The sequence below is a fragment of the Poecilia latipinna genome, unplaced genomic scaffold (assembly GCF_001443285.1).
Source record: "Poecilia latipinna isolate Pla-1442-1.1 unplaced genomic scaffold, P_latipinna-1.0 Scaffold28, whole genome shotgun sequence".
Taxonomy (NCBI): domain Eukaryota; kingdom Metazoa; phylum Chordata; class Actinopteri; order Cyprinodontiformes; family Poeciliidae; genus Poecilia; species Poecilia latipinna.
Window position 1 is genome coordinate 631,312 of NW_015112644.1, and position 22,373 is coordinate 653,684.

The 22,373-nt window shown below is 39.4% G+C and overlaps 1 protein-coding gene across 5 annotated transcripts in view; it reads left to right on the forward strand.

The window, feature by feature from the left end:
• Positions 1 to 22,373, forward strand: part of LOC106951782 (AT-rich interactive domain-containing protein 1B-like) — a 226,538-nt gene that overhangs the window by 189,928 nt on the left and 14,237 nt on the right. For 2 of the 5 annotated variants that reach the window (XM_015039501.1, XM_015039485.1), the window contains exons 8-13: positions 1,081 to 1,351; positions 12,387 to 12,511; positions 13,510 to 13,613; positions 16,544 to 16,723; positions 17,868 to 18,086; positions 18,695 to 18,914. In XM_015039501.1, the coding sequence (XP_014894987.1) occupies positions 1,081 to 1,351; positions 12,387 to 12,511; positions 13,510 to 13,613; positions 16,544 to 16,723; positions 17,868 to 18,086; positions 18,695 to 18,914 (1,119 nt within the window). The remainder of the gene's footprint in view (positions 1 to 1,080; positions 1,352 to 12,386; positions 12,512 to 13,509; positions 13,614 to 16,543; positions 16,724 to 17,867; positions 18,087 to 18,694; positions 18,915 to 22,373) is intronic. The other 3 variants (XM_015039508.1, XM_015039515.1, XM_015039493.1) reach the window with 3 other exon arrangements.

The window sequence follows — 22,373 nt, forward strand, 5'->3', positions numbered from 1 at the left end:
AACTGGTACATAACTCTCAGGTAGAAGGATGAGGATACATGGTTTTTAAAATATTTTACAAATCAAAATCAACAAGTTTGTCACTCGTTAATATTTATTCACATGACTGAATAGTGCGTAGAAAAAATCTCTATCTGCAGCTACAGCTGTAGGTTTTCAGAATAGGTCTCTACCAGCTTTGCACGTCTAGAGACTTGATCCCATTATTTTGGGGAAAAAAAGTTCAGTCTCAGTCTGATTGGATGGAAAGCGAAGGCAAACACCCGTTTTCAGCTGGTCTGTTACACAGAATTCCACCAAATACCATCAAGCTTGTGGTTGTAACATTACTGCATATGTTGCATATAAAAATGTTAGAAGGGTGTGAATACTTTTGCAAGGTGCTGTATAGCCACACTGTATTTGCCAACATGGTCCTTTTCTTTTATGTTGCGGTTGGATTTGAGTGAAGGTTTTAAAGCCAAAATAGAGGGGTTTAAGTGTGCCTTAGGAAAGCTTCTGGCATCATGGGCGCGTGGCACTCCAGGGCAGCCAGAAAGCATTTACTGCAGATTAGAGCTCCTCTCAAGTGTTTCACAAAGTCAGCCTTAAGCTTGGAAATTGTTCCCAAGGCTATCCAGCAACCTGAAGCGCTGTAAAAAAAAAAAAATGTCACTAGAAACACACCCTAATGTTTTTTTTTTCTTTCTATTTTTCTTTTTTTTTTTTTTTGCACACACTGCATTTTAAAGAAGTTATGAATAAGAACTTGGTTCAGCTCTAAACATTTTTCTCTTTCTTTACCTGTCAAGGTATCTTTTGAGACAGGATTACTGCCATGCTGTTCTTGTTTAGTGGGATGAAATTGTTGTTTATGCCACAGTGCATATTAAAGCATGAGCTGACAAGCAGAGTCAGTTTCTCTCAAATTTATTAAGCCTATGTGACTGCTATATTCCTGGGACATCCTTAAATCTGCCCAAGCTCAATAATAGTAAACTGATGACATAATTTATCTATTTTTTTTATCTATGTTCCTTTTTTTTTTTTTTTTTTTTTTTTTTTCCCCTTAATGATTGTCTTCTTATTTTCTTAATCCAGGTAACTACCCTCGGCCCTCTAACTACATTGGGTCAGCTGGAAGCAACTACAGCGGCCCCGGCCTGTCCAACAGTCTGGGGATGAATGCCACTAGCCCCATGCATGGACAAGGACCTGGAGGACGGAGTCACGGCCCGGGGAGCCAGAACAGGACCTACCCAATAATGGGTCCCACTTCTCCTAGCATGCCGCAACCAGCTGCACCAGGGATGGGTCCTCCATCTAATCGCAAGCCTCAGGAGGGAGTTGTAGCCAACTCGGTGCACAACAGGTAAAAGTACTGCAAGGTCACAGGAGATTACCTTTAAAATTGAGGGGTTTTTTCTGGGAATGTTTTGTTTTTTTGTTTTTCTTTTGTACCAAACTGCTGTTTGTGGGTGCAAATTTGTCCTGATATTTGCTGAAAGTCTTTTTTCTTGGCCTCTTAATGTGAACGGGCTGCGGACATGCATCAATGTGTTGTACAAAAATGCACTTAAAATAGTTTCTTACATATCTTTAATTCCTCTGACATCACATCTTTGCTCTATAACAGCATCCAAACCAAAGAGTGGCCTAAGTACAGCATGTTAACTCATCTGAAAATAGTCTATTAAAAAACAATTATAAGACATTGTTGTGCATCTCTAAAATCCTTATGCTTTGCATCTAAAGAGGCGGGTTAGCTTGCAATACTAACTTTTGTGCTACTTATAATCCAGTCCTTTAGCCCGACATTACAATGGCATTTAGAACATCTTCAGAATGCCTGACAATAAAAGATAAACATAGACCTCTTTAGATTATTGCAGGAAGAACTGGCTTATTTAAAATAAAAAATAAAAAATTTGACATTTGTGCAGTTCCTCACAGCTTTCTAAACCAGCGGAAATAGTCAGCAAATTGGTTGCTATTATTAAGGCTAATAATCGTCTCTGTCTTGCATCACTTTTATGAGACAGTGTTTGTTTTCAGGGCTTTCACTCTTCTGGGTGCCATTTCTAGAACTACACTTATCTTTACACATCTCATAAAGCCCCTGACATTTTGATTTCAGAGCCATTCACTGCAAAAAAGGGGGGGGGGGGGGAAATCAGATATTGGCTTTTTCAGAAGGCACTGTGGCGTGGATACAGTACTATCAACACATAAGAGAATAAAAGAGACACTTTGGTTTTAACTGTGAGAGCACCCGAAAATGACACCAGGCTCCTACAGACACACAAATGAAACTCTTTTATGATCTAACAGAGTTTGAGTAAAGGGCTTTAATTCTTCCATCAGCGCTGGTGCCTTGACTTTATGAATGCTTGTGAAGCTAAAGACAGTGATTTCTTGAGGGACTCCGTGGGCAGTAAACTTTCCCTGAACCCTGCTGAAGGAAACTTGTGAAAGCATGACTGTCGCTTGTGAAGACTTCGTCATTCCCCGTATCAGTTTGGGGTTTTTTTCCTAATAATCCATCAAGAGAGCACTTTTCCTGATCTACTATTGAAACATGAGTCAGATTTCAGTGACACTTCCCTCTGTTTTTATGTCCTTCAGGCTTTCTTCAAAAGTAATTCCCTATACACACTATTGTGTGTTTGCCCTGCATTTCTTTGATGTATATAGATGTGCTCCCTTAAAACTCTAGTGTATATAATTTGATGTGCAAGTAGGGCAGACTGCCTTTGTCTTTTGAACACAGATAAAAAAAAATCTGAATTAATGTGACTGCTATGGAATGTTGCTGGAGTGACCCATTGATAATGTTAATTAATCTCATGCTACACCATGTAGATGCTCTGTCTGCACTGACAAAAATTAACTAATCTTAGCCTTATAAAAAGTACCATAGTTGGCCCAGTCATCTGCTTGTTAGCTAATAGTCTTTGTGTAGAGCAATGACCTTTCATCTCAAAAGTGTTCAGATGATTACTACATTTGGAGAGGAAGAAAAAAAGAAACAGCAAAAGTAAGTTTCTCTGTCCTCATGAACCCCCTGTAAAAACCACCATGGTTACCGGAAACATTTTACGTTCTGTTCTCTAAGTGTGTTTCACACAAAACATTAGTGACTCACCACCTCGAATCCCATTTAAATATTTATCAGATTATTCATAAATTGTCCCCAACATATACATGACCAGTTGTTAAAAGTTTATTAGAAGTGTTAACATAAATTACTGTTACATTTTCAAGATTGGAGTTGCAGATGTCGGCATTTGGCCTGGCACCTGTCAGACTAGTCATTAAGTCCAGCCACTGCGATCAAGTAAAGAGTCTTATCTACAGCTTAAAACATTTTAAGCTGTACAAATTCTGAGCTATCCCTTTAGGTCTGCATTATGCATACAGCCTAACTCAAAAACCTTTGATCCTACCTTTTTTTTACCAACTTATTGTCTTCACATCCATCTAGCTCCCTATATTTTCCTATCATGCCTCTTTTATATTTACAGCATCATAAATATTCCTTTACTTCTTTTGAAGGCGAAAATGATGTTCTGCCTCATGATACTTTTCAAGAATCATAAAATGTCCTTCCTTATAGGAAAATAAGATATGAATTGCTAAAGCTATTGTAATTTCCGTTATCACTGCAGTTTTCACTAACATAGCAGACAACCAACTTTGGAGAGCTTGTGTGGAACACTCACTGTTAACACTGTCTCAGATTTCTGTTCACTTACCGAAACAGTAGTACGTACTGGGGAGAGCTGGGGGTGTCTGACAGAATGTATGATTAATTATGTGCATCAGGGGGTCCATTGCCTCTCACACCGACACACATACACTTATGTACCCAGGCACCAATGCAATTGTTGAACAAGCCATTAGGCGATGGCTGGGCTGTCAATAAGAAGTGACATGACATGATCCCCGCTGCTGAGCCCAATGAGGCCGGCTGTCAGTCTCTACACCAAGAAACCAGAGAGGTGTCGCTCACTGCGGAGCTGCTGCACGAGAAGACTCATTCTCTTTCATTCACGGCCTATCAGCTGAAATATGATCTATTTTGATTTACTATTAACAGTGAGAGGTTTGCTGTGTTGGGTCTTTTATCTCTGAAGGAGTTGGTACTGTGCAGATCACACTGGAAGCAAAAGGTTTTTGATATGTTTTCCATCTGCAGAATGACAACTTTCCCAGTTGTCACTGTGTTTTATCTAATCAACTCTTCAGTGGACAGTGGAAAAAAAAGAAAAAAAAAGATTTTCCTTACAATTATTTTTCCACATTTTGTCAATATAACTACCACAAATGTTTTATTTTACTGGGCTTTTGTCAAATATAGCAACAACAAAGTAGTGCATAATTGGAAATTGCAAGGAAAATTATGTTTTTAAAATTTTTGTAAATAAATTTCTGAAAAATGTGCCATCGGCACCACATTTCCCTGACACACATAAGTGGCCTAGCTAAGAGAGAGCTGCAGAGAAGTTTAAAAAGAGTTAAAAGAGTTAATTCATGCAACAATGTCCCAACCTTTGAACATCTCATGGAGCACTGTCCAGTCCATTTTCTGGAAAATGGAAAAGCTGGTCATTGACAGGATGAATAGAGCTAAATACAGGACAATTCTGGTGGGAAACCCTGTTAAAGGTGTCAAAAGATTTGACACTCTGAATATACAACCAGACATCCCTTGAAATGGTTTAAATCAAAGCATGTTAGAATGGCCTAGTCAAAGTCAAGACCTAAATCTGGTATAAAATCTTCTGCAAGACTTGAAGGCTGCTGTTCATGCTCCATCAAATGTGACAAAATGTAAAAATGTTCAAAGATTGTGAATACTTTTGCAAGACACACTGGAACAACCAAAGACTTATATAAACAAGCCACGGGATCAAATTTGCCTGCCAGCATGAGTTTGTGTTTAAATGTTAGATACGCTTTTACTTCTGCCACCTCCTTTGTTTAAAATCCAAACATAGGAATTAGTGTTCTGGCAGAAAGCGCTTTTCTGACTCATTTAAAACAAAGATAAAGCAAAGAGAAGTGCGGAAGTGGACATTTTTGCAGAAAACTTTTTACGTCAGTGTCCGTCTCATCCTCAGTGTTCGTCTTGCCCAAAGTTGCTCATTCACAATCCTTGTCTGCTTCTCCCCTCTCTCCTCCCACCTGTTTCTCTCTTTTTCACCAACTCTCCCAACTGTATCGGCCTCTTCATCTTTGTGCAGCTCTATTATCCTACCCAGACTGTTTCATCTCCCTCGGTCTTTCTTCTCTCCAATTTGCTTTTTGTTCTCCGCTGTCTCCAACGCGGCCTTGTTATGTTTTTTCTTCCTCAGATCCCACTTTACACATCTGAGAGAGATCAGGAGAAAATTGGCCTCCGAAAAACCTGCAGTTAAAAGGGCTCCGGCACCCCGTTTGTGTTTCCAGATCTCTGCAACACTGTGAAACATTCAGACTTAGTTCCTCTCGCTTTCTGAGAAACAACTTGTTAGTAGTGGCACATGTCTGTTTCTTTCTTTTTCTTCTTTTATTTTTTTATCTTTTGTGATTCATCCCGAAGCTGCAAAAGCCACCCGCTACAAAACTTCCAAATTAGACGCTAGTTAGTTAAACATCCTAAGCAGGTCTCTGCTCCTTTCCTCTCCTTTCCTTTCATTTCATTTCCACGTGTAATCCTCCACAACGCTGCCTCTGCGTCCTCTTCCGAGTTGCGCACACCCTTGAAACATTAGTAAACACACTTCGACTTCATTACACAAGGTGGAGAGAATTCGAAATGAGCAGAGGAAGACCACTTCTGGCATCCCGGGGCTGCAGGCGTGGGCCCAGATTAAATCTTCATTAGGTGTGGCGCATGAAGTGTTTTTGTTCCCTCCTGAGCCGTGTCAGTCTCGCCCCCACCACAAGACTGGAATTAGAAACAACTGCCCCGCTTCTGTTTGTTAATCAGTTTGATTCGGTTGAAGGAGGAGGGAGTGTTGGCCCGCAGACTTGTGGGCCCGTAGAAAATTGTCCTGTTGTATAAACAAACTGTGCCGTATGTACATAAAACTTAAATATGTATCAACAGTTAAATGTACTTCTTCTACTCAAGCTGCGCTGCTCTCTCACACAGGATCGTCCCCCACACTAGCTGGAATATATCTAACATGCCGCCCAGATCTGGGAGATCTATTTAAGCTACAAGCTTCCTTTATCATTCTGCAGGTCAAGCTTTACTTCTACCTGCCCTTGCAACCTTTCACCCCTTCCACCACCCTAATATCGTAATAATAATAATAATAATATTCTGCCATAAATCCTTCTTATATTGGTCTTATGTAACATCCTAATGCACTGCTGTAAGGAATTAGTGGAAAGCCATAATAAAAATGATTAAGGATTGACACTTAAAGTATATTACTCTGTGTGTAATGATCTACATAACATATCATTTTTCACTTTTTGAATTAATATTCTGAAATACTGAGACGCACCCCATTGAACCAACATCTTCAGGTAATTTCTAACTTGTATTAGAATTGATGTTTAAATAATTGTTATGGCCAATATTTAATACCTTCTTTTATTATGGTGTACTTAACAACTTTGTAAATCAAAAAAATGTACACATGGCAGTCTTCTCTACTCCTACAAATCTAATATTTGAAAAGTGGATGAGTTTTTTGGAAAAGCTGCCCTTGAGTTCTATGGGTGTCATTAATGAGGAAGAGGGGGTAAGCTTGTTTGCAAGAGAGGTGCACAACAGGATTTTAGGCAGCTGGAGATTGATGTTTATTTGGAAAACATAGAGGGGAACACAAAGTCTTAAAAGGTATAAGCTTTTCCTTGGCAGCAGCTTCAGAGGGTGGAATTGGCTCCGCAAATGACTTCCCAACGCTACCGGCGACACTCTGCAAAAAAAGTTCCTGGAGCTATAGGAACAGGCGAGCTGTCGTAAAAATAAGCACTTAGTTGAGCAAGAGCAAAAAAAAAAGAAAAAAGAAAGAAAAAAGAGCCATAAATAAAAAGGAAATTGAGGGGAGAAAAATGTTGGATGAGGAATGAGGAGAAGAGAGGAAAGTGCTCCCAGGCAAATCCTCGCCAAATAATTCATTTCTGACCTCCTTAGTAAGTAAATTTACTAAATAAATAAGAGCAGCGCTTGAATGTCAAGAACGGAAGATGCTGCCTGTGGCGCTTTGTCGCTCCCAGTCTTGGCAGCACTGCGGCGCGCTCTGCTTTCATTAGATGGGCAAAATAAATGGCTTCTCCTTCATCCATCCATCCTGAGCTGTTTGATGTTTGAAAGGGAGGGTGGGGGGGAGGAGAAAGTAGCTTTTCTCTGGATTTAATATGTTAAAAGCTGTCCTTTTATTTTGCCCGTAGGTGTGTGTTGGGTTTATTCTGATCCACAGTCTGGATGTTTGTAAATGTACGTTGTGAGTTGAGTCAGGAGTTTGGGGCCCGAGCTGCCCTGCGAACAGATTGGGTCCATATATAATTCATAGCCTCCAGTCGATCCTCTCCATCCTTCCATCCAGGAGCCTCTTGCTGGCTCTTTTTCCCTTCCACTTTCTCCCAAACACCCTTAAACACACACCAAGCAGAGGAGATCAATGGGCAGGGGCCTCGCAGCCATCACATGGTCCTGCGGCCCCACTGCTTGGGCTGTCTCGTCCAGTTAGCGGCACTGGGAGGCATCGCTGCACGCCCCTGTCGCTGCGAATGAAGGACAAAGGCACTGCCACTTCCAGAGAGAAACCGTCAGCTGGTTGGCTGGCACCTCGTAACCATGGCATCCCCTTGGCAACGGCACCCACCCTGCGCGCTAACACAAGGACACGCTCAAACACACTTCGGTGCTTACACACACTCTCCCTGTGGTTGGAGAGTGGCCTTCTCAGATGCCCTTCACACATGGACTACATAGTAAAAGGGGAGAGCCGGCTGTCTGTGTCTCTGTGTGTGGAAAGATGATTAGAGAAACCAGTAGAAAAACAAGAGCTGAAGGTGTAGATGCAATAAATAAAATGCAAAAAAAAAAATTACTTTTTAAAAGTTATGTTCATACATTTTAAAGATTTTTAGCTTATGATAATTAAAAAAAACTGTTTCTCGAAAGATTGCAATATTTTCTAAGACAATTAAACTATATATGTTGTGATCTGCACAAACATGTTGAAGACTGCTGACCTGAGAGTCACTGACTCTCTACAAGAATTGTTTGCTGCAAAAAGTAATTATGCTTGTGGTGGTTGTATGTAAGCTTATTAATGTAAAATTGAGTGGAAGGAAAAGATCTCCTTAAGAAACTGTACCAGAAAATCTTACAGCGCTACATTGTTCTCTTTACTGGCAAGCTTTATTGCAAAGCTGAATTTATTTTACAGAGGAACTTCCCACCTGTCCACATTACTAAAAGCACCTTTTCTAATGACTGTGGTGTCACTGTGCTTGATTGGCCAGAAAATGTTCCATCTTACCTGATCGAAATCTTTTCTCGATCATTTAATTTCCTACTTAATCTATTGAATTTAGGGAGTCATTAACACTTCGGCAGACCCACAGGCTGATCACTTCCATGCAAAGCTGCATACATACATTAATTTAAGCAAAAGGAGCCCTGACAAAGTCAGGTGAGTGAATACATGGATTTACTAGTCCACACATTTCTGTATTAGAATTTTTTTTTCCCTTGGAATATTCTAAAATTCATATTTTCTGAGCAAATACATTTTTGAATTTCTGTAGCTTTAGGCCATAACTATTAAAAGTAACAGAATAACTATTAAAGTATATCTCTATACACTATCTGTAGAATAATATAAATCTTTGGAATGCACCTGTAGCTAGTACAAGGTTAAATGTCCTTAATTGATCTATAATTCTTATTTTAATGGCTTAAATATTTACAGCTGCTGCAGGTCAATAGGTCATCCCTATTTTATAATGGTCAGAAGTGTGCAAAAATCTTACCTCACTCTCATTTCTTCATTATTCTTCCCAGACTTTGTTGTAATCTTTAAAAGTATGCCTAATTATTTCTGCAGGCTTCCTAAGGTCTTTTTAAATGTATTTGTAGGCCTGCTTTTTCAGCTAAATTGCCATCTAACTTTTCTGTCTAACCAAGACGGCATATTTACTCTGCAGGCAGAGTAAAATAACACACGTCAGGCCTAAAACAATGTCTGCAATAGAGGAACAGTCTCCGTAACTCACATCTTCAAGAAGTAGAAAAATTTGGACAAAAGACCCAAAAAAATGCATTTTACTTGGGTTGATCTTCGTCTGTATGCCCAGTACCAGTGGGTAGCTATGAAAATCACAGTTTTTTTTATTATTTCTTTCAAAACTGAGTTATTGCTAGTAAAGAAATTTTAAAAAAAGTAACTTTATGGACTGCTACCTGCCTAAAGATGTAGTTTAATGACTTTGCTTAAATGGATGTTTACAGGATGTCCTCCACCTGTTATCATCTAAAGATAAAAAAAAAAAACAGTTCCATATCACAATAGATGACAGTACGACACTGACTTTTCTTTTTATTCCAGACACTAACAGGTCTCTTGTTATTAAGAGTCATTTATCGCCTGAATGAATAATAGGTTGGATCAGACAAGCTTAAAAAAATTATCCTCCAAGAGATAATTTTTTTCTATATTTCAGATAGTAAACTGAAAATAATTCAAAAAGCACGTTCACAGAAACCTTTGTTTTATTTATACATTTTGCAAGCAAAGATAATGTATAATCTTCCAATGTTGCAACCCAGATTTGCACCCACATCACACTTTCGATGAAGCAGCATTACCATGGTGATAGGACAACACACAACAAGGCACAAGAGCACCTGGACAGAAACTGTAACTGGAGAAAGATCAGTGTGTTTCCTGCAAACTCCACATGTTCCTCAGAGATATGATGAGCAGAGCAGGATAAATTTGGTTTTTTGATTATGTTGGTGCAAAAAAAATGTTTCCTGACATTATAAACCTGAGCAATTATGACGTGATGCAATGTGATGCCGCATAAATTTTGTACACATTGAGAGAAAAGGACAGAAAGAAGTGAGAAGATGACATTATGTTGAAGATGCATGAACAGAGATCTGATGGCCTTTCTGTTGCATTTCTGATCTGACATCAGCATCATTTTTTTTAAGAGAAAACCTGACTTCTACTCGAAGCAAGAAAATTACTTTTTAAAACAGAATCAGAAATCAAAGCTCTCTCAGCTAAGTGCAACCCTTTTTTTCTCTTATAAGAATTTCAAATACATAATTACAAATATCTATTTTGAAAAGTACAATTGGCACATGTTTTTCTTCTTTTGCTTTTCCTGTAAGGGTGGGCTCCACCTGAAAGGTTTGACAGCCACTGGTTTAAAATAATTAATTTTTCTTATTTACAATGTTTTTCAGTGTGCTCTAGCTCATAGAATGGTCCGGGAAACTGGAAATGGTACACTTCTCGCATTTTCTTCCATAAAAATTCTCATAGACAACACATTTGAGTCTACAGGCCTCTGTATTTTGAGCCTTTTATTTTTGAGTTTTCCCTCATCTCAGGTTTTAAGAAACAGGAATGTCTTCCAGCTCCGGGTCGGTGAGCTCGAAGTCCGCCCCTTGTTTTGGTCCATAAGGGACTCATGCATCCACAACTCGGAGTCCCTTGTTGCCTTCCTTCCACCTTGTTTCTTCCTTTCCTCCACGCCCTTGTTTCTATCCTCCTTTCCTCTTGCTTATTCTTTCTCTGCGGCAACGGGATACTGATTCTTTTCTCTTTTTTTTTTTCTTTTTTTTGCCTGCGCAAAGGTGCCCAAGAGCAAGATGGATGTGCTATGCCATCCCACCCCCCACATCCCCTTCCCTTGCTCATCGCCCCTCCAACCCCCCAGCCCTGATAGCGGCACATGCATATATTAAGCGTGATTAAACGCTGTGCAGTGCCTCCATCAAGTGCTTTCTAATGGGCTTTTTTATGACATGAATTAGTCATAATAGAAGAGTGCCACAGTCGAAACATCCACCAACCACTGTTGTTGTTGTTGATCATTTGGATCCTTCAGTATTCACAGGAGAACTTTTGTTTGTGTCGCTCAAGGTGGGATGTGGGACATTTTTTAAGGTCTGAAAACATTTTACATTTGGAAACGTACTTTTCAGCTCTGTGAGCGTTTGCACTGGCTCGCTTTTTAACAAAATGTGACTAAAAGTAAATTTATCTCTGCTTTCTTGACTCATGCAAGGGTTTTTAGGGAACATGTAGGCAGCATCGAAGGAGTCTAAATCCCCCCCCCCCCCCCCAACTCCCCGTCACCACCACCACCTTCCTGCCGTTACAGGAAAACGGGGACAGATAAGCGTGGATTTGGTGTACTTGTTTCTTTGCCATGGAGCTCCCCTATGCACCTCGGCCCCCATAGAGGGATTACATATGTATCATCTGCCGTGCTCTATGACTAATTACATCTGTGAGATGAGATTATGGGGAGGTTTACCAAACCGATCCCTCCTCTCAGGCAATGTGTATCGTCTCCAACATGTGGTATTAAGTGATGTGTCTGTGTTTAAAAAGAAAGAGGGACGTGAGGACAGGGTTGACTGACGTTTAAATCTGGATTGAGGCAGAATCACTCCCCCCCTGGCCCCCCCACTGCGTCCTGTCATGATTTGCCTTTACATTCTAACTCAATCCTTTTTTTGATTGTACCACATATTTTTTTCCGTCTGGCAAGGTCTTTCTCTGTCTCTCTTACATGGTCGTCCAGGAGATAATCTCTAATCAGCAGGAGAAATACGTCCAAACATGTGTTTACCTTTCTGTCTGGATGGCTAGCATTCAGCAGGTTGCAGATAACACCCCTCTGATGTCACTCACAGTGCCATGTGATGAGCTGCCTGCGAAGGGGGGGTCAGGCTGAGCAGGCGGCATTGATTTCTGCTGCCACCATGGCAACAAATAACAAGATCCTCTCCAAAAGCACACCTTAATTAGTTAAATTATGACTTCAGGGAGAGGAAGAGGGAGAAAGAAAAGAGTGGTGGTGGTGAGGTGGGGGGGATCGGGGATTAGTGGAAGAGGCGACTGGAGAGATTTTTGTTTTTCTTTCCCGATGCTACGTGCTCTCTCTAAATCTTTCAGAAGAGCTGTTTGTTTGATCAGAGATATGCTATGTCTTTTTAGCGGCTTTCAGATGTACGTGGCGCTTAGTGTTTTCCTAAAGCAGCAAAGGAGGGCGGCAATGACAGACTGCCAAGTAGCATCTCTGTCATTATGTGACTTCTGTTCCTCTGCTACCAGCATCTCTCCACAGCCTGTCATTACATTGTGACTAACTTGATTCATGTCTACTAAATCTAATAAAGACTTTAAATTTTTTTTTCCTTCTGTGTGTGGCAGGCAGGGAAACTACCAAGCCCCTGGTATCAACCAAGTGAGCTCTGGCTCCTACAGTCAGCCAACGAGCAACAACAGTTCGACGACAGGCAACGGACCAGGTCCAGGCTACGGTATGCCACCTGCAGGTAACAACTAACTTACACCAGGAGATTATTTAACCCTATCTTTGTCATCTAGATGTATGGTTTGGTGTTAATGTTGATATTGTTTCATAACCTTTTTATTTTATTTTATTTTTTCATAATAGCCCAAACGGTTTAGATAACATGTACGTAAATTAAATCTTTTTTTCTGTTTCAGAGATATAAGGGTGCAGCCCTGTGACTTGTAAAATCTTTTATTCCCTGTTAACATTTTCAGCTTTTTTGTCTCTTTATATCCACAACCACTTTTGTTTATTTTCATTGAATGAATATCCGATAGACCCACACAAAGTAGTGTGTGAAGTTGAAGGAAAAAAGGATTTTTTTCAAAAGAGTGTTTAAAAATTAAAAGCTGAAAAGTCTGACATGAATTTGAATTCACCCCCCTGAGTCTTTGCTTTGTAGAACAACCTTTTATGCTGCAATTACAGCCTTTCAGGTCATGTCTCTACTACATCTAAAGACTGAGATGTTTGACCTGTCCTCTTTGTAAAAAATTCCAAGCTCAGATTGGAAATATAAATTTTGCAGTCTGCAAGTTTAAGATTGTTGTTTTTCTATAACCAGCATTTATTTAGTAACAACAAACTACATAGTTTTTTTTGTTGTTGTTGTTGTTGTTGTTGTTGTTGTTTGCAAAAAGATCTTCCATTCCACTACCTTCAGTGCAAAACCTACTTTTGCACTTTTTAATGTCTTTTTGGGTTCTAATAAACCATTACAAAGTAGCATATAATTGTAAAACTAAATAAAACTAATGCATGATTTTCAAATTTACCACTCCACTTAAAAGTTCGTCGTTACTTTGTGTTCATCACATGAAATCACTATAAAATACAATTATGTTGTTGATTGTTGCCAGACAAATTGTACTAAAAAAAAGTTTAAGGGAACCTGTTTTGCTGAGCACTGTGTTCTACAAACTTTGTTTAAAAGTTTAGTTTTTATAACTGTGGTGTTTTTTTCCCATTTGTTTAAAGGAGCAGTGGGCCTCTCAGGAGACAGCATAATGAGCCCAGAAAGTAAACAGAAAACGGATGTCAAAGATGACAGCGGCCCAAACAACGAGCCACACAAACCAAAGGTACCTCCTTAACCATCCTCCTCCCCCAGATTTTCCCTCAGTTCATTTACTTGTTTGATTTTATTTATTTTTTTTTATTTTCCTTATTGTTTGGTTTTGCTTTTTTGATCTAAATGAAGCAAACCAAATCTGATCAGCATTTGCTGCCTCAGCACAGTGGGCTCTCGCTCTGTTGTTTTCTCGTCATATTTAATGATTTGTTTAACATTTACCAATCTTAATGTTTCCCTCGCTTTGTTTTTGCCTGCAGCACACTTTAGTTGCTGATGTTTTGGCAGCTCGAGCTGCAATAAAGAGAGAAGCAAAAAAGGAAAAGGGGGCAGGGGAGTTGGCATCTGCAGTACACACATGCGCACGCGCTCAAACGCGACACGCAGACACATGCACACAACTACAAGAAGACGCACTTTCTGAGTTTCCGTTACACAACATGCACAGTTCTCCCTCTGCCTCCTTTAACTCACACGCGCACATCTTAACATACAATGCTGACTTCTCATTTTGACCTACAATAGCAGCTCAGCTTGGCTCAGCTCAGCAACAACAAAACTCTGCTCTTTGCTCTTTTCTTGGCCCCCTCCTCTTGTTTTTGCTTAACAACTCATCTTCGGCACACATACACACTCACGCCTCCATCACAACCACTACACGCCTTTTTCCCTCCAAATCCCTGTCTATTCTTTTGCTGATTACGGTAGTAGGGCCTTTTGAATTATTTAAGGCAGCCTGAGCAGCCAGAAAGACCCCCAGTGCTCCCAAAAGAGATGATCTGTCTGCCAAGAGAGAGAAAACGAGTTAGAGATTCAAAAAGAGAGAGGGCCAGAAAGATAAGGTTTTGCTGACATGAGCATTCTGTACACAGACGAGAAGCACTTGTCAAGCTGTTGTTCCCTCTTTTGCAGTTTCTCTCTCTCACACACACGCACACGCACGCACGCACATATGCACACACACCTGCACACTTTCACATGTTCACACGGGCCAAAGAACCCTACTCACACACACACACATTCTCACCACTGTGCAGTGATTACTATCATTTGATCTGCTTTAACTGTGCCTGGTAAAATTATTCATAGACTTTGAATATTTGCGATATCTGAAAAGTGGGGCGTGCTTGTTCTAATACGCCTTTGTAAGATGAAAACCTATCAATTACCCTCTAAAGTTACATTATTAGTGAAACGTGGTAGTGCAGTATCGTGATGTGGAGAAGCTGTTCTTTATTAGCAGAACTTCTCAGAGTTAAATATAAGATGAATGGAGTTATAAACAGGCCAGTCATGCATGAAAACCTCTTAGAGGCTGCTCAACACTTGAGAAGTGGGTGGAGGTTCATTTTCCAGCAGGATCATAAAACTTAACAAGCAAGCAAAGTTTCATGCAAATAGTTATTATAAAAGTAAGTTTTACGAGATTTGCAAAACAAAAAAAAATTAAAAAAAGAGAACTACAACCATAAGAAGGTCATCATACGTGCAGTTATGTTGTCTTGGATGATATTGCACAAAAAACCTCTAACAATGGCAGCAGAACCACATACGAAAATAAGGCTGTATGTATCATTAACTAAGTTATTCAGATGTGATTATGTAAAATTATTGCCATTATGGCCTTGTATCACTCTGTTTTAAAAAAGGTTGAAATGCTGTTTCAAATATGAATAAAACTGATTGCATGTCAGGCACAGCCTGTAATTATAAGAAAACACTACCAGATTATGCAAAATGAAATGCTGACTGGCCTTACTGGTTTATTTTTAAATGCAAATGCTCATGTTGAAATTATTCTCAGAACCTTAACTAAAAATCATTGCGACAGGGGAGTCGTTTGCTGCTGTTTCGATTTTTTTGGACTAAATCTTATGAGTTTGAAAACTGAGATCTCTTGTTGTCTGGATAAGAAATTTCACCTCTGTTGAGCTGGCATCTATATTTGTTGTATTTTTCTCTGCTGCAGAGTTTTTAACAGCACACGTAAAAATGAAATGTTAAGTATGAGTGGGTCATGATTCGGCATGGGTAACGCTGCAAAAGTAAGATAATACAAGGTTTATTTTTACCTGTTTTAAGTAGAAAATAACTCACAAAAATAGGGAAAATGGAATTGACGCCATATAATTAGTTTGTAAAAAGCAAACGTTTTTCTAAGTCCAAAATATATTTTGTTATGGTTGTTTATTGGACCCTATTTTGTATAGAACAGAAGTTCTATACAAAAGTTATAATAGATAGATCTATTATAAGTTATAATAGATAGATAGATGCTAATTGATTTCTGGGATACTACAAATCAGTCATTGTGTACAGAAACAGTAGGTGAAAACAATTTCTGATGTTATAATCATAAAATAAATACAGTAACGGCTTGCTATATGCAATCTCAAATATGAATACTGAACCTGCCATGTTTATTGATGCAGGTAAATATTGTCTACATGTATGCACCCAAATATCTCTTCTGTACACTTCTGATAAAAACCAAGCAGGCGGCTCTTTATTATTATAAGACGTTATGAATTACTTTGGTGTGAAGAGCTTTGGAGATCAATTTGATAAAATCACTTTTGTAATCATACTAAAAAATGCAATAAAGCCCGTCCTCTTCTAAGGGAGAACAGTAATTTCCTGTGACTTGCATATTTTTTGTTTGGCTGCTTGTACCCACTGGTGATGTCTTTGGTGTGCAAAGAGAAATCTCCGAGCTTCAAATTCCTATTGAAAATGTAAATGTCAGGATCTGAATTATTATACCTTTAAGATATTCAGTTTAGTTACGGTTGTTTCGCAACCACTCGGTTATGTAACAAATACATAACTGAAAATGTGTTTTCATCTGATAAAATATGAGTTATGTCTCAGATAAAAGAGTAAAGTGAAGTAAAATTGTAATATTTCTGCTCTAAAGTGTCATTACTGTCTCTTCAACAGCTGCAGGATGGTTACGTGAACAATAACAGCAGCAGTGTTTCCCAGCCAGCCACTCCAGGCGGTACCCTGCCTGTGCCCTCCCCCCTCTCTCCCAGTCCTGCCAGCCTGTCTTCCTACCATGGAGACGACAGCGACAGCATCAGTAGCCCACCTTGGCCTCTGAAGACCCCCTGCAGTCCCGTAAGAATTACAGATAATGCTTGTTTTATTGAATATTTTGTAACTATTTATCTAAGTGGTTTTCAGTCAGACATTGGTTTTCCGAGCCTGATCAACTTGCCGTGAATAAACTTTGAAATAAACACATCTTGCACACTGGAAAAATTAATCTAAAAGAAGTGCTTAGTTGTGCTGTTCATTCAACCAGGGGTCCACTTCACAAAAGTGTAAATAACAAATGAATTTTTAATGATCCTGACTGGGTGAGTGGGTTGTTTCAGCAGGCAGCAGCAGGAAAATAAAAGGGAAACTATGCATTGGATAATACAACATAATGTTGGGTTGATACAAAAGTGCTAAGATGCCATGAGATTTTTCTTGTTTCATTAGGGTTTCCAGTGATAGACCATCACAAAGTAGAGCATAGTGAAGAGTGGGAGGAAAAAGATGCATGTTTGTGAAACCTGAAAAGTGTGGCGCTCATGTGTGTTCTGCTCCCCTGAGTCGGTCTTTTCTCGGATCCACCTTTAACGATGATGCGTCAGAAAGTCTTTTGGGGTATGTCTTTACCCACTTTCTACATTTAGACTGGATTTTTTTCCAGTCTTTTTTTTTTTTTTTTTTTTTTTCTTTTTTTTTTACATAGTTTAAATCCTCAGTTGGATTTAGATCTGGATTTTGAATTGGCTGAAGATGTTTTGATCTAAACCACTCTGTTTACATCTCTGGCTGTATGATCAGAAGCGTCATCTGAGTATAATCTATCCCCGTCTCATCTCAAGTCCTTTGCATCTTCAGTCCAGTATTTCATGGCTTTTCTTTCAAAAGTAGCTTTCTTATTGCCACTCTTCCATTAGGGCTAGATTTGTGGAGTGCAAGTCTATTAGTTATCCCGTTGACTCTCTCCCACTCGAGCTGTAGATCTGTGCGGCTCTTTCAGAAGTTTCTACCCATGAATCACTTTTTCTTCCACTTTAACAGCTTTGAACTACTTTGTCTGAGTCTATCATATAAAAATGTAAATAAGATACATCACAATCCACAACTGTAACATTCCAAAGTATTTAGAAAATATTTTGACTTCAATACCGTAGAAATTATTCACAAAAGATCCAAAGTATCCTCTTCAAAAACTCATATTTACACTTCTGTCTGTGTGCCTCAGCAGAAAGTCAACCCCAACTCGTCCTCCATTGGTGGCGAGCGGATAAGCCGGCTGTATGAACTCGGTTCAGAGCCAGAGAGGAGATCTTGGGTGGAGCGCTACCTGACCTTCATGGAGGAGCGGGGTACACCTGTTTCTCAGCTCCCAGTTGTGGGCAAGAAGCCACTTGATCTCTGGAAGCTCTATGTTGCTGTTCGGGAAATAGGAGGCCTCGCCATGGTAATCCACAGCAAACAGGCTTACAGTAGAAACCGTGGAGTAATATTAGAGACAGGCCTTCTTACTCCTCTTGTTTACATTGGTTTTTGTGTGTTCTGCACTCTAGCCAAATGTCATGTGAAATGATTCAGGGAAACATTATATCATACACTAACAATGCATCTTTATATGCTGGTTGTATCTGAAAGCTATCTTCCATTGCTCTACAAATGCTTCACACAAGACTTTGAATCAGGATTGCAAAAATCTTGGAGTGAGAATCAATAAATCTGAGTTAATTGTTATCCAGTTTTTCCCCAAAAGTGCTACCAAGTCAATTTCTTCCACAGCAAAAATCCTGAAAATCATTCCAGTTCAGCAGCTTGAAGAATATTGTTTTGTCAAATAAGACTGTAAGTCTAAATGGGTTTCCTGCAAACTGGAGGAGGCTCATTCACAGAAAACATTAAAATATGTGGATACGGTCAGATCAGGCCTCCATGTTTTCAAATGTAGTGTTTCATTCCTCTTAAATTGTGCGCAAATTTCGTGTTTCCTGTCCTTTTATTGAGCTGGTTTACTGAAAATGCACCTGAAAGCCCTTACACTGGATTTTCTCAACCTGTCAGGTTAACAAGAACAAGAAGTGGCGCGAGCTCTCCGGCACTCTGAATGTTGGTACGTCCAGCAGCTCCGCCAGCACGCTCAAGAAGCAGTACATCCAGTATCTGTTTGCCTACGAGTGTAAGATGGAAAGAGGAGAGGAGCCACCAACAGACAGCAACAGCGGCGGCAGCTTGACTGAAGGGGACAGCAGGAAGCAGGTCAAGATCCAGCCGCCCTCACCTGGTGAGTACTGATAACAGAGTGCCGCACTTCCATTCTTTTTCTTTTTTTTAAAGAGATTTCCCCTCACCCCCCCCCACCTCCATCTGTCAGCGGCCAGATAACAGGTGCTGTTGATCAAACAAGATTTCAGCCATGATCCCCACAGCTGTGTCTGAAATCTTCCCGTGAACAAAGCTGCTACGTTTGCATTGTGAAAGATGGCTGGAAATTTTTGTTTAAATGTTGCATCTCCAGTTCGAGTCTTTCCAGAGTCACAGTCGTCTGGTGTGGTGTGTGCAAATCCATTAAGTTACCTTTACTTTGATACAGTTAATTAAAATCCACTGAATCCATTTGTCTTGAGAAATCAGCAAATAGAGCTCAGCTGGCTGTAATCTAATCACAGTTTAAATCCAGCTGTTCTGTGAAATCCTCAGAGGTTTGTTACATTGTGAAGGCCAAGCAATACAGCCGACAGGGCAGAGATGAGCTATGGAGAAGATTAAAGCAGAGTTTCATAATGACACAATGTCTGTAAGGAAGAAATCAATTGTTGAAGAGGAGACTCTTGTTAAACTTGTTAGGTCTGCATCCAAACTGGTGTGGTTATCATTTATCAGCGTCACTACAACCATGTTTCCACTTTATGAAACGTGGTAGTAGCATAATCCAATAGGATGCTGAAGCTGTTCAGATTTGATGTGAAATTTTAGATACAAAGCATTTCTACCAAAAAAACCTGTTAGAAATATATAAAAAGACTTCAGAGCTACGTAGATGTTCAACTTTCGGCTGGACAACGACCCTCAACATACAACTTGAGCTTAAATAGAATGGTTTGTGGGGCTGACTATTTAGATTTTAATTTGAAAAAAATATATATTTTTTGTCAGTAATATAAAATCCTTGGAAGTACAAATTCTTTTAAAGGAAATGTTATTTAATTTGAAGTAAATGTAGTAAAAGAAAAAATGCACCACAAATACCCAGGAGAAATTAGTAAAAATGATCTCTGCTTTGATGAGGTTATCTTTAGTTTAATGGAGGTGAATTATGACACTGTCACCCTTTGCTTTTCCAGCTTGAGACTTTCTTTTATTTGATTACTGCCTTTGAAGGCTAAGTAATGTTGTTTAGCTGCAGTATCACGGCTCAGAGGGTGGTTTATGTTTGTGTGTTACTCTGTGTCCCTGCAGACGACTATGAAGCGAGGGAGAGTCACTGCGAAACTGATTGGTGAGGTCACATCTCTAATTTGGAGCGGAGATGAGAAAAGTGACCCTTGCTTTTAATTAGGACACTTGAGTTTCTCACCTAGCAGAGACCGCTGATTGCTTTTATCGCAGGCCAAAGAAAAGACGCGTCTTCGTTTACGTGTGATTGCACATACACATTTACGTAGTGGACAAAATTCACAGATGGAAATAAACACTCTCCTACAGCCACCGCATTTATAATTTAGGCCATTGATTATCCGTGTAGGAGGATGTAACCACTTCAACTGAGCAGGATAATCTTGGTAACATCGATTGAAATCACTATGGTAGAGAATCATAACATATTTACATGAAGTATATAAAAAACTAAATACATTTTTCACTATTTAGTAGCTTAACCTCTTGCTTTTTTATTAGCACTGTGTTTAGAGGTCAGTGCAGGTTTTGCTCATTATAGGTGTGAAAAGGTGCCAAATAAAATGTTGTTCTACTGCTTTTCTGCCCTTAAATAGGGACACTAAAGATGTTTTGTGAGCTTATTATGCTTGACTTGACTGTTAATTGCTTTGAACCAAATCTACAATGTGTTTGAATTTTGTCTGGACTTTACCAGTGCAGTATATTCAGCCCAATTCTCATAGGATAAAACCATGCAGGTGCTAGTTTCCTGCTGTCAGACAGGTCGCCGGTGCCATTTCCTCCCTGATCTGTGAACACATCTATTTGCACTTGGCCTAAAATCCTTTCAGAAAGACGCTGGAGGAAGTACCAAGGTGTGTAGTGAAGTCTCATTTTTAGCATCAAGCACAGTTGGTGCGTACTGCTGATGAGCAAACTGAAAGCAGACACCTTCAGTTTTGTCCTCACTCACAAGAAAGACAATTCAGCACTTGTTAAAAATGTGACATATTGGGGGGGTAAACATACAGTTGTGTAGAAACTAAAAGAGTGCCACCCATCGTTCTTTTTAAGATTAAATGATTTTAAAATTACAATTAGGAAGCTGCAAGAGGGGTATCTGCAGAATGACTTTTAATGAACACAATAACTGCAAAAAGGTATAATATTCTGCTTAATAAGCAATTAAAGATTTCTGCTATGATGTATGTTCATATATTTTTACACAGGTCTATGTATCAAAAAACAAAATATCATTAAATGTATATCGTACACAGAATTAGAAGTAGTAATGCATATGGTATGTTACTTTTAGCAGCAAAGGAAAGAAATGCATTAGAAGAATAAGTAAAGTCTAAGCATGGCCTATAAAAGAAACAAGAAATGCTCATTTAAAAGCCAAGACATTTAAAGAATTTGACAGTTTGTTCTATGGACTTTAACCTCATTGAAGTTAATTGAGTGCTGAGTCTTCGTCCACTCTCTGAAATCTTGGAGACCCTTCATCTTCAAAGGACTGTGGTCATGTGATGCTACACACCTAATAATAAAATGGTGTGTATCAGCACATGCATAGTAAGAAAGTTTTCTGCACTGTAAAATATGAGCTAGACGCAGAGATATTGAATAAAAAGGGCCCGAGATGGAACATTAAGGAACCGCGCATGCAGTCTTAGTCACAAGATAACTAGAGATTTTGCACAGTAACAGAAAATCCCAAATCAGTATAACTGTAAAGAAAGAAAAAAAATCCTTTCAGTTTGTAAGTATGTGATTACGACTTGATATTTTTTGGTTTAAATCTTTGAGTTAAATCACGCAGCTGTTGTCATACATTGAGTATATTATAGCGACCCATGCCTACTTGGAATCCTAAGCTAAAAGCCTCCCAACATCAATAACAGCATAGTCTGTTATTTCTACTCAATTCTAGATTTTGATTTTTAAACTGTAGGATTTCAATGCTTTTCATTTTATAATTACTTAGCAAAATTCAAACCCCTTAAGAAAAAGCAGTCTCTAAGAAGTTGTCAGTAATACATACTTTATAAGCTTTAGAGTATAAATCCCACAGCTGATGCCTTCAGTTCCACTGTCGGCTTCAGACTGCCCTCCTGACACCCTGCCAGCCTAAATATAGACTGACAGCTCCGTGATGTCACCGAAGGAGCCTGACCGGCGGGCTGGTGTGGGGTCTGAGTGTGTTTGTGTGAAGCTGGTGGCGGGGAGTGCGGAGTGATTAATGAGGGCTGGAACGTACAATGTAAACAAACCCGACCTCTCCATCACCTTTCATTCACAAAAGCAGCTCAGCTGACTTCTATTTTTTTTTTTTTTTTTTTTTCTTCTTTTTTGCCCCCCCCAC